At 43.4% G+C, this 11,543-nt stretch overlaps 1 protein-coding gene across 1 annotated transcript in view; it reads right to left on the reverse strand.

The window, feature by feature from the left end:
• The window catches only part of WDR48 (WD repeat domain 48), a 47,695-nt gene extending 37,382 nt beyond the window's left edge, over nt 1-10,313 (reverse strand). The window contains exon 1 of the mRNA XM_052637301.1: nt 10,251-10,313. Within this exon, the coding sequence (XP_052493261.1) occupies nt 10,251-10,298 (48 nt within the window). The 5' untranslated portion in view covers nt 10,299-10,313. The remainder of the gene's footprint in view (nt 1-10,250) is intronic.
• Between the last annotated feature and the right edge of the window lie 1,230 nt (nt 10,314-11,543).

Below are 11,543 nucleotides of genomic sequence, written 5' to 3' on the forward strand. Positions count from 1 at the left end.
AGGGCCTTCAGATGTACTTTTCCATGTGCCAAGATGTCTCATGTCTCATTTCTCATGTCCAAAACAACACTCTTTTCCTAGCTTTTACCTTGTCTGGCTTACGCGTCACTCGCCAGGTCTTGGCAGAAAAGCTGCTGTTGTTTAGTCGCTCAGTCATATCCAACTCTATGCGACCCCACGGACTGTAGCCTTCCAGGCTCCTCTGTCCATGGGATTTCCCAGGCAAGAATGCTGCAGTGGACTGCCATTTCCTTCTCCAGGGGATCTTCCCAACCCAGGGATTGAACCGGTTCTCCTGCATTGCAGGTGGATTCTTTTATCACTGAGTCACCAGGGAAGCCCTCCCAGAAAAGTAATCTCTAAAAGGCTTTCCTTGATTTCCTCCCCCTATCACTTCCTCTACTTACTTGGCAGTTCTTAACCATGCGGCATATTTGTATTTTTTGCCATATCTTCTCCATTAGAAAAAAGCCACAAGAGGGCAAGGAACTTGTCTACCTTGTTTCTCCCATCACTGTATCCTTATTATAGTATTTGGCATATAAAAGGCATTTCACCAATGTTTGCTGCATGAATTAGATACTGAAAAACCATCAGGAAGCAAGTTGGCTTCAGTGTGAGTGTCAGTCTCTTCTGAGGTGTCTTTCTCTGGGCCTTCAAGGCCCCTCACCTCCGTTTCTCAGCACACTTCCTTTAATGGAGATGGAAGAGCATGTATGAATTTTTATTTTCAGATTTCTGGGAGACGATCTGATTGGCCCAGTGGGAAAGAGTCAGAGAATAACCAACCCCATGGCTGTCAGGTCCTCGTCCCAGCTGGAAAGGAATTCTTAACACAACAAGCCTGGGCCAACCTCTTTAAGGGCATCTATTACAGACGTGTGATTAAAAACAGTGAAGAACTAGAAGTCTCCGAGTTGGATAAATTCTGGCATCTATAAAAGTGAACACTATTTAATCATTAAAAATAGTGGTGCACTCTAGACTGAATGACACACAAAGAAAACCATGATATATTTAAGCGACACACACATGGCCCAACATATTAGTGTATAATAATCATTACTGTAAAAATGTTGCAGAATATTCAATATATGTTTATAAATAAACACACACGTTTAGAAGGCTATACATACAGAAAACGACCAGTAGTTACTTCTGAAAGATGGAACTACTGTGACTGTCATTCACTCATGCCTTTTTAGTTTAGTATGAATGTTTTATAACAGGCATATATTACTTAGTTTTTTGAATGTATAACAATTCTTATCCAACTAATTCTTGCCTGTATTCAGAAAATCAAATAGTACTGAAAGACAATAATGAAAAACCGTCTCCCTGTTGTTTGGGTAAGACTCCCCACATCCAGTCTTAATATTCAGAGGTAATTAACTTCAACTTTTGGTTGTTTCTGTTAGATAGCTACTGCCATTTCTTGAAATACTGTGCTTATCCTACAACTTTCTGACTTATCCATTTTAGACACTGCCTATTTACTCAAGCCATGGTAGATTAGGATGTAGCTCTGGAACTTCCCCCAATACTTCTTCCTTCTGCTCTTGCAATATAGACAGATCCACCACTAATTTGAGTTGAATCAATAATCAGTGCAACACTGTTGGACTGTAACTGATGTCTACTCACTAGCCAAGTACTATATTATAAATACATTTCCTTCCTCAGAGAGTTCTTCATTTTCCCTAGAGTTCCTCCTTTCCTTCAATGGTCTCCACTGCTTTAACTTCAGTTTTCTTTAACTGCTGGTTCTACCCAGCAAGAACCCACCTTTAACACCCTGTTTCCCAGAAGGCTTCCCCCACCCTCTCCCCACAGTCTCGCTTCAATCTGGCCTGGCTGCCCTCTCAGTCTGCTGATACAGCTGTCACCTCCAGTGCTTCCCTTTACTGCTTTTCCGAGTTAGAGCCACTGTTTCCTGAATTTCAGTGTCTCCTTTCTTTGTTCACTTTCCCAGAAGTGCACCCCCAGGGCCTTAAGAAACTAACACAGAAAAAGGTACATGGGAGGCGACTTAGCCGTTGAATGTCTGAAAAGGTCCTTATTTTTACATTTGATTTGGCAGGATAAAAGAGTCCATGTAGGAAAAAGTCAGTTGTTGATGCTGAAGAGAAGCTGAAGCTACTCTAACTTCCTCTAGCATTCAGTGCTGCCACTCAATTCAATGCCACTGTTTCATTTAACTTTAAGGTGATATCATTTTCATTCTCTCTGGTACCATAACCCGAACACTCCAAGATTTTAGGATCTCTCTTTTCACTTGGTGGGGTATTATTATCATTATTTTTTTTAATCAAGATCATTTTTGGTCCTTTTATCATTAATTTTGCTATGTATTTTGAAAAACCCTTTCAATCTAGACATTTTTAGCTCTAGGAAATCGTCTTATATAAATTTGTCAATAACTATCTCTGTTTTCTTTGCTCCTTCTTAAACTTTTATCAGTCAGATGTTTCGAACTTTGAAACCGACCATTCATCTTTCATGCATCCTATATTATCTTTTTACTTACTTTTGTAAGATTTCCTTTACTCTTTCATAACTCTGCTATTAATTTTTTTTTAGTAAATTTTAGTATGGTAGACAAAACAGAAACAGTATCTTCAATAAGGAAATGACTAGATCAATTATGGTCCATTCATTCCATGTAGTCATTAAAGAAAGAACTACAAACAATGATCTGTAAAACTTGTTGTTAAAGACAAAAAATATTGGCTGTAGACGGAAGAAAAACAGGCTTCAAGTCTTCCAACAAATACGGACTTCAGCACCCATCAGCTGCCAGGCTCTATTCTAAAGGATGGAGAACAAAAAGTAAAATGAAATAAAGGGCAGAGCAGCTAGGCTAGAGCAGCTGAGGACACAGTAGTGAGCCCAGACGCCCTCCTGGAGCCTTCACCCTCATGGGGGAAGAGCATTCTAGTGCGAGAAAGGCAGTTTCAGCAAGTTAAGTGAGGCTTTTTCTTTTCAAGATATAGGCAAGCTTTGCAGGCAGAAGAGATGGAAGTGAAAGAAAAAGAAAAGTGCAAAATTCTGGAGACAGAAGCAATAAACGAGTGAATGAAGTCCCAGAGAAACTTCATTTAGGCAAAGTCAAGAGTACAGGCAAAGGCAGAGAAGATGAGCATATGTCTGTCTTGATTGACTTAGAAAAAAGAAAAGGAAAAAAAAAAAAAGGAAGGAGATTTAAGAACTCTACAAGGGATGGGAGGCCAGCCCTTCAGTAGGAAGCATATATTTGGAAGAGAGAATTAAAAGGACTGACAGGGAGAAAAATAACAGGGTATTGCCACAGCAGCAATCTTCAGGTAGGTTACACTAGGAAAGCCTGCTTCCAAGCTCATTCAGTGGCTGAATTCAGCTCCCTGGAGATGTAGGCTGGAGGGCCCTGTTTCCTTGCTGGCTTTTAGCCAAGGATCCACGCTTGCTCCTGGAGGCTGCCTGTAACCCTTCACATGCTTTTTATGTGCCCTCCTCTCCTGCAACAGAAGGGCCCTCTCACACCTCATCTCTCTCTGACTTCTGCCTCCAGCAAAGAAAGTTCTCTGCTTTTTAAGAGTTCACATGATTAGATTGGGCCCACTGGGATAATCCAGGATAATCCTCCTATTTTAAGGTCTGTAACCTTAATTACATTTGCAAAATCCTTTTTTATCATGTAACCATAACATATTCCCAAATTCCAGGGATTAGAGCATGGGCATTTGGGGGTGGGAAGGGAGCGGATTCTGTTACTATAGTAACTAAACAATTTTTTTTGTATGAAAATAAATGTGGACATATTACAGAATGAGTACTAAATCCCAGTATTTTTAAGAAAAGAAAGGAGACCTAAAAGCATTTCAGGCTCACAAAAAGGACACTCTGGGCTATTCCCCAGGCTTTCCTGAGGTGTCATTAACTCATTTCTACTTGCATGTCTAACAGACACCTTTAATCATTGCATGTTTCAAATTGAGCTCATCACAGTCCTCTCCAAAGGAGCTTTTCCTGTGACTTCCTCACTGATGAAGTTAATGGCAACTCCGTTCTTCCAGCTGCTCAGGCACGAAACCTTAGTGCCAGCCTTACTTCAACTTCTCTCATCTCACATCCTGCCAGCAAGTCTCGTCATCCAGAATTCAACCACTTCTCATCATATTGGGTGGAGCCACTATCACATAGCACCTGGATATCTTAAACAGCTACTGATTTCTCTTCTCTACCCTTGTTCACCGGCAGTCAGATGATCGTTTACTTCTTCTGCTATAAATCCACCAAATGCTTCCTACCTCACCTAAAAGTCAAAGCCCCAACCACGGCCTGCAAGTTCTCTGCATGACCGGGCCAGCAGTCGCCTCTCTGATTTTGGCTCTAACTCCTCTTCTCCTTTTTCCCTCCGTGGCAGTCACAATGGCAAATTTATTATTCTGCAAATAGGCCAGCTACTTTCCTACCTTAGGACCTATGCATTTGATATTTTCACTGGAATGCTCTTCTCCCAGGTAGCAAATCTCATTTCCTTCAGATACTTACACAAAAGTTAGCTGCTCAGTAAGGCCTTCTCTGACCACCACAAACAAGATTTCACGTCCCCTCCTCTGCTGCTTTTCACTATCTAACCATTTTTGACATTTAAAGATTATTTTCGCCTCAACGTACTATTATGAAAAATTTAGAGCATATATAAAAGTTGAAGGAATGACACAGCAAACATCGATATACCAACACAGACATATTTTACAATTAACATTTTCTATATTTGTTTTATCTCGTACCCAGCCATCCATTTGACACGTTATTTTTCGATAGCTTTCACATTAAGTTGCACATCATCAATAACAATTCTTCCTAAATGTGTATCATCTACCAGAGTTCATTATTCATTTATGGATTTTTTGAACGCAAAAGTTACATTCAGTGAAATGGACAAACCTGAAATATACAAAAATACTTCTGAACAAATTAATACGCCTGTATAGTACAAAACCCTACCAAGATATATACATCACCACCCTAGAAAGTTCCCTCATCCTCTTCTCAACCTCAACACCCAACTCCCAGACAACCTAGAACTGACTTTTTTCACCAGAGATTAGTTTTGCCTGTTCTACAACACCTTATAAATGGAACCACACAGCTCTTTTGCTTAAGGCTACTTCCAGCTCTCAGGCTAAATCTGGCCCCCAAATCGGCCGAAAATGAATAATTCTTACATGTGTTTTTCCTGTTCAATCTTGTGGACCACAATTTTCTGCTTGTTTCTATGTTTCAAGAGTGTTGATTTTAAGAAGTATTCTAAAACTCATTCTTGCAAATATAAATAGGCCATTTTCTCGCCTAACTTCTAGTCATGAGTTAGTAAAACGCTCCTACTGAGGTTAGCAAAAAACCACCTAAGGGCCAAATCCAGGCCAAAGCCTGTTTTGAAAACAAAGTTTTTTTTTGGCGCATAGCCAAACCTACTCCTTTGGGTAGTGTTCTATTGCTGTTTTCATGTTATAATGGCAGAGTTGAGCGGTTATGACACCTGCATATTTTAAGCTTGCTAAGTCACTGCTAAGTCACTTCAGTTGTGTCCGACTCTGTGCAACCCCATAGACGGCAGCCCACCAGGCTCTCTTGTCCCTGGGATCCTCCAGGCAAGAACACTGGAGTGGGTTGCCATTTCCTTCTCCAGTGCATAAAAGTGAAAGTGAAGTTGCTCAGTCATGTCCAACTCTTAGCGACCCCATGGACTGCAGCCCACCAGGCTCCTCCATCCATGGGATTTTCCAGGCAAGAGTACTGGAGTGGGGTGCCATTGCCTTCTTCATATTTTAGGCCTATAAAGCCTAAAATATTAATATCTGGCTCTTCACGGAAAAAGTTTACTGACCTCTGTTCTACTGGATGTCATACTGGCACTGAAATTTTTATTACCTATCCTATATAAAAAGTAACTCACCTTGGACATAGAATGGCTAATTTATAAGGGTCTTTCCTTGAGAAACTAGGGTTTGCCATCCATCATTCTACAACCTTAAGAAAGTCTCGAAAATTAAACAACCCAAAATTGGGGCTCAGAATCAGGTGTAACGATAATGCTGAGCTCTTACTAGGCCCAGCACAACTAAGTATTTGACAGGGAAAGGGGGTTAGTATTGGTAGAAAAGACACTTGTTGGTGGCCTCTCTATCCCCCGCTTCTTTTCAATGTTTTCCTCAAGGCAAGCGCATCTTAGGAGAAACTGCAGGGAGTATTTAAGAGACTTTCTGTTCTGTGGATAGGATGGTGAAAGGACATGAAGTCAGGACAGGAGTGGCCACCATGGACCAAGAGGGAAGGCCTGACCCAGGAGTACGGAAACAGTAAGGACAACGAGTAGGTGCGCCTGAGTGCTCAGTCGTGCCGGCTCTTTGGGACCCCATGGAGATCACCAGGCTCCTCTGTCCATGGGATTTTCTAGGCAACAATACAGGAGTAGGCTGCCATTTCCTTCTCCAGGGAATCTTTCCAACCCAGGGATCAAACCCTCGTCTTCTGCATTGGCATGTGGACTCTTCACCACTCAGCCACCTGGGAAACCCCAACCTGTAGGCAGCCTAAGGTTAAAGCTGATTTTACATCACTTCTCAGGTTAGGGTCACAGACAGCCTACTGGTTCAAGATTTCCATGAAACTAGCACCACCTCTTGAGTTATCATTTACATAAGTCAACACATAAGTTTACTATGTGAACCTGGTTATGTTGGATTGAGGGTCATTTCCAACCAAAAAAAAAAAAATTCCTCTGGTTATGAAAGACCAAGTATGTATATTCTTGAACCAACAATGAGTACTGGGGCACGGTTACTGCTCCTATACCAGGAATACTGGTAACTTTTGTTGAACGTCGTGCCAAGAGTTCTGAAGCAAATAAGGAAAGGGCCACAAGGGAAGATAGAGACAAGAGAGCCAACCAACTGACCCGTGCTGCTGGAAAATCCTAACATTAAAGGGAACACTAGGGACTGAAAAGATTTGCTTTGACATTGATTACTGGAAGCTCCATCATATATCTAAATTCACACATTTGTCTGCTCATGTTTCAGACAATCACAAATCCACCCTTGCTCATACTCACCTCCAGCTTCCTCAGAAGCTGAAGAGAGTAGGACTTGTGCTTGCTCTTCACTATGTCTATAATTGATAAGCAGTATGTCTGGGCCCTTCTCCATTGGTTATTTATCAATATTATAAGTCTCAATGGTTCTTTCTGGCCTACTATTTGATAATGGAGCTTGGGGCTACTGCCTCTTGGTAGAAGAAAGAGAGCCAAGAGGCAAAAAATATTTCTGTAGCCATATATATATTTCCCAAAATGGAAAGTTTTTTAAGAGCGAAGAATATCATAAAAATGTTAAAAAATAAAAAGGTTCACATGTTAAGGTAAAAGGTATCTTGTTTCCTGCCTTACCAATAATCACATAATCTAATATCCCAGAGATAATCACTGTTAATATCCTTGCAGACTTTGAAAATGCATTATTTCCTGTGTGGAAATGGGACCATGCTATGCTGATTTCCTATTCTTACCTCTGGACATCTTTTCTTTAATATAAATCTAGCCTATCTTTCTAATTGCAAAGTAATCTACTATACGAAAGTACCTAACTTATCTGCCAATTGACTACTGATAGACATTCTGATTTTTGTTTTCCACAATGACAGCATTCTATAACAAACATCCTCGCATGACAAAAGATAGATGCATATGTACTTTCACAAAACAATTTTTCAGACAAGGAATTGCTGAATAAAGGGAATGCATATTTAAAATTTTGAACAAACAGCAAAAGACAAAGCAGTGAATACCGTGACTCCATTTTAGAGTGAAAAAAAAAAATCACCTAAGCTGAGTACACATTTACGAAGAAGTATGGAACACTAATTCTCAACCAACAGCTCTGTCCTCCAGAGGACATCTGAAAATGACTAGTCCGTTTTGGTTGTCACAGCTGGGAAGGTGCCAGTGTCTAGTGGGAAGGCAGGATGATGCAAAACAACAGCCCTCCCACAAGCAAGAATTATCTGGCCCAGGAGGTCAACAGCTCTCAGAGTGAAAAACCCTGGGCCTAGATTATATCTCACACTCTCCAAAACAGTTTTCTGTGAAGAGTGGAGCACAATAATCATTTCTACTTTTGTACTGTTTGTGGCTTTTGTTTTGTTTTGCAACGAACATGCACTGGTTTAAAAAACACTTTCATGATCGAAAGTTCACCCTTGTATTTATATAAAAATCCTTCTCTGCGCCTTCTCATATTGGTTCTATACCTTAGGGACAAATTCTGAAAGACTCAAACAAGACTCACTGAATTTTCTCAGCAGCCAACTGATAGTAGAAAGTTCTTCTGAATGCTCTTCCTAGGAATCAGTTTCAAGTCACTTCACCAATCTGACTGCTATACCTATTAAGAACAAAGCGCTAAGTACTGATTCCCAAGTTCCAGTTTTGCACTCTGATCGGTGAAGAGTGAATTTATCATTCTCCCTCATTCTGCATACAATGGCTCATATTCTGCTTATTAAAACATTCAGTTTTACCACACATGCTGCAGCTAACTTATACTTTCCCCATCCTGTACTTTTATATTACCTTTTAAGTCTAAATCCAAGAAACTAAGACACTTGATTAACTCTCCTTACTACCCTAAGGAATGTAGGGCAGCTCTGCCCTACCTTAGGGCAGTAAGGAAAGTTTTCTAAACACCAGAAAACAATTAAGTTACAATTAAGCTCACGTTTTAGTCAGGAGCATACATTCTCACCACTTGCCTTATGCACTTAAAAATCACCTTACAGGGTATGCTATTTTAGATTCTTGTTAATGTCACTCAATTCAACAAACATCTAATGAGTGCTGAGGACACTGTACTTGATCAATGAGATCAATAAAAGAAAGAAGTGAATTAGTCAGAAGATTTTATGGCCAACAGCCATTTCCTGGGCTTACCTCAATGAAGGAATCCCTTGTCCAGATCACCAAATATTCACTGACTTATATGTAGCACTACATACACAGCTGCGTTTTATAAAGAAAGCTTGGGTGCTACTTATTCCTGCACTCTTTCAATTCTTTACACATTTTGGGATCCAAAACAGTAAGTGCACCGTACTATCCCCATTACAAACAACATACTGCAGGTAATCAGTAATACTGATTTTGAAGCTGCAACTCCAGTACTTTGGCCACCTGATGCAAAGAGCTGACTCATTTGAAAAGACCCTGATGCTGGGAAAGATTGAGGGCAGAAGGAGAAGGGGACGACAGAGGATGAGATGGTTGGATGTGGTTGGATGGCATCACCAACTCAATGGACATGGGTCTGGGTGGACTCCGGGAGTTGGTGATGGACAGGGAGGCCTGGCATGCTGCGGTTCAGGGGGTCGCGAAGAGTCGGACACGACTGAGCTGAATTGAACTGCAGGTAAACACCTGTAATAAGGCTTTTACTCCTCAGGTCGTCGAAAACAATAGGTAGCAATAACTCAAACGTACCCAAAACGAAACTGTACTCATGAAGGCATGAAGCACACACGGGAGGCTTAGGTAACTCTTTGCTTCTGAATAATATTATACATTAGAGAGAGAAAAATTCAAGGATGCATTGCACACTAAAGATGAAGAAACGGTGAAAATATTAAATTCCAAAACAATGAAAATTACAATTCTCCCACAAACAGCGGCACACTCCCACGTCGTTTCCACCTCGCGGGGGAGAAGGCTCACGCATAAAAGGCGGCTGGGGGTTCCCAAGTGCAGAACCTCCTCAAAAACCCGGCAGGGCTCAGCAGCCACGCCACGCCCCCGCACGGGCCCACTCACTCAGCTGCCCGTCCGGCGGGCAACAGTCCCGAGGCCTCCGCTCCGACGCCGCTGGGCACAGGGCTTGGGAGACAGACGAGGGAAGGGGGAAGCAGGTGGGCGGGGAACAAGCCCAGCCCGACACCGCAAGCACTAGCCTAAGAGACAGCGGATGACCTACAACACCGAGCTCCCAACTGCGCGTCCAAGGATCCCGGGACTGGGCCTTCGCGGGTCCAGCCGGCCGCCCCCCGCCCCTTCTTCAAGCCGTTAGCGCCGTGGCCCCACCCCTCGCCGCCAGCCGCGCCCCGTCCTGCTTGCCCCAAGCCGCTACCCTGGCCGACCGCGGCCCGAGCCATCTGCTTGCTGGATGTGGGACCGGGGCTGCCAGCCACGCCCGGGAGGTCAACGAGCTAGCCTTTCCTACCTGCACTTTCCTCCGCCCTGCCGTGTTCTGCCGGTGATGGGCCGCCATCTTGCATGTTGACAGTCCTACGTCACTTCCGGAAGTGGCAAGTACCGGGCGGATGTCCCGCCTCTTCCCGTTCGGCCGAGGCCTGGCTGGAGGTGTTCACCTCAAGGGCTGCTTGTAGCTGAGGCTGGTGTCCTAGGGGCGGTCCTGTGGTATGAGAGAAACACTTAAAAACTGTTGCGTGCATATAATGCTGCCGGAGAGAGAGTCATTTTGTGAGCTGAGGAAGCTATCCGAAACTGGCTCTCTGTGGGCCTGCACCCCGGCTTGCACTGTTCTCCAGTGCCTCCTCAGGCCCAAGTAGAAGAAAAATGCTGACAGAATTAATGCTGGAAATGGGGCCTTTGATGGCACCTCTACCCCTTTCACGGAGGAGGCAAGGGCACCCCACTCCAGTACTCTTGCCTGGAAAATCCCAGGGACGGAGGAGCCTGGAACGCTGCAGTCCATGGGGTCGCTGAGGGTCGGACACGACTGAGTGACTTCACTTTCACTTTTCACTTTCATGCATTGGAGAAGGAAATGGCAACCCACTGCAGTGTCCTTGCCTGGAGAATCCCAGGGACGGGGGAGCCTGGTGGGCTGCAGTCTCTGGGGTCACACAGAGTCGGACACGACTGAAGCGACTTAGCAGCAGCAGCAGCCAGTGTCCTTGCCTGGAGAATCCCAGGGACGGGGGAGCCTGGTGGGCTGCCGTCTATGGGGTCGCTCAAAGTTGGACACGACTGAAGTGACTTAGCAGTAGTAGAACCTACCCGTTTCAAACGTTTGTTGGCAGCTAGGGGATCCGGTATATTTACCATGAAGTTCCTAAAAGGACGGAGAATTATAAACTGCCCTGAAAGGAGGTGAAGTAGAAGGTTTGGCAAAGAGGGTCGTCCCATCTTCAGGAGGCTCCAAGTACCTGATTAAATAAGAGAGAGGGAATTCCCTGGTGGTCTGTTGAGGCAGTCTGAGCAATGGTTGGAAAAGAATTTCCAGACACAGAGCATTTTAGGAAGAGAGTGAATTTTTTAAGAACAAAGAACAGAGATAACATAGGGACTGTGAGTGCAGAGGGGCTGACCTCCTGACAGACCAGGGAATACTGGCAGTTTTTGTGGGTTAATAGCCAATTTTTACACTCTCAAGACAAAAGTCCTGCTGGATGGTTGGAGTTATTAGGTGGTTGGTTGGGGCGCTATAGGGTATTTACTCGAATGGGCATCTTTGCCTAATTGGGAGTCAGGAAGCTTGTTAGTGATTATC

Source organism: Budorcas taxicolor, chromosome 1 (genome assembly GCF_023091745.1).
Source record: "Budorcas taxicolor isolate Tak-1 chromosome 1, Takin1.1, whole genome shotgun sequence".
Classification (NCBI taxonomy): domain Eukaryota; kingdom Metazoa; phylum Chordata; class Mammalia; order Artiodactyla; family Bovidae; genus Budorcas; species Budorcas taxicolor.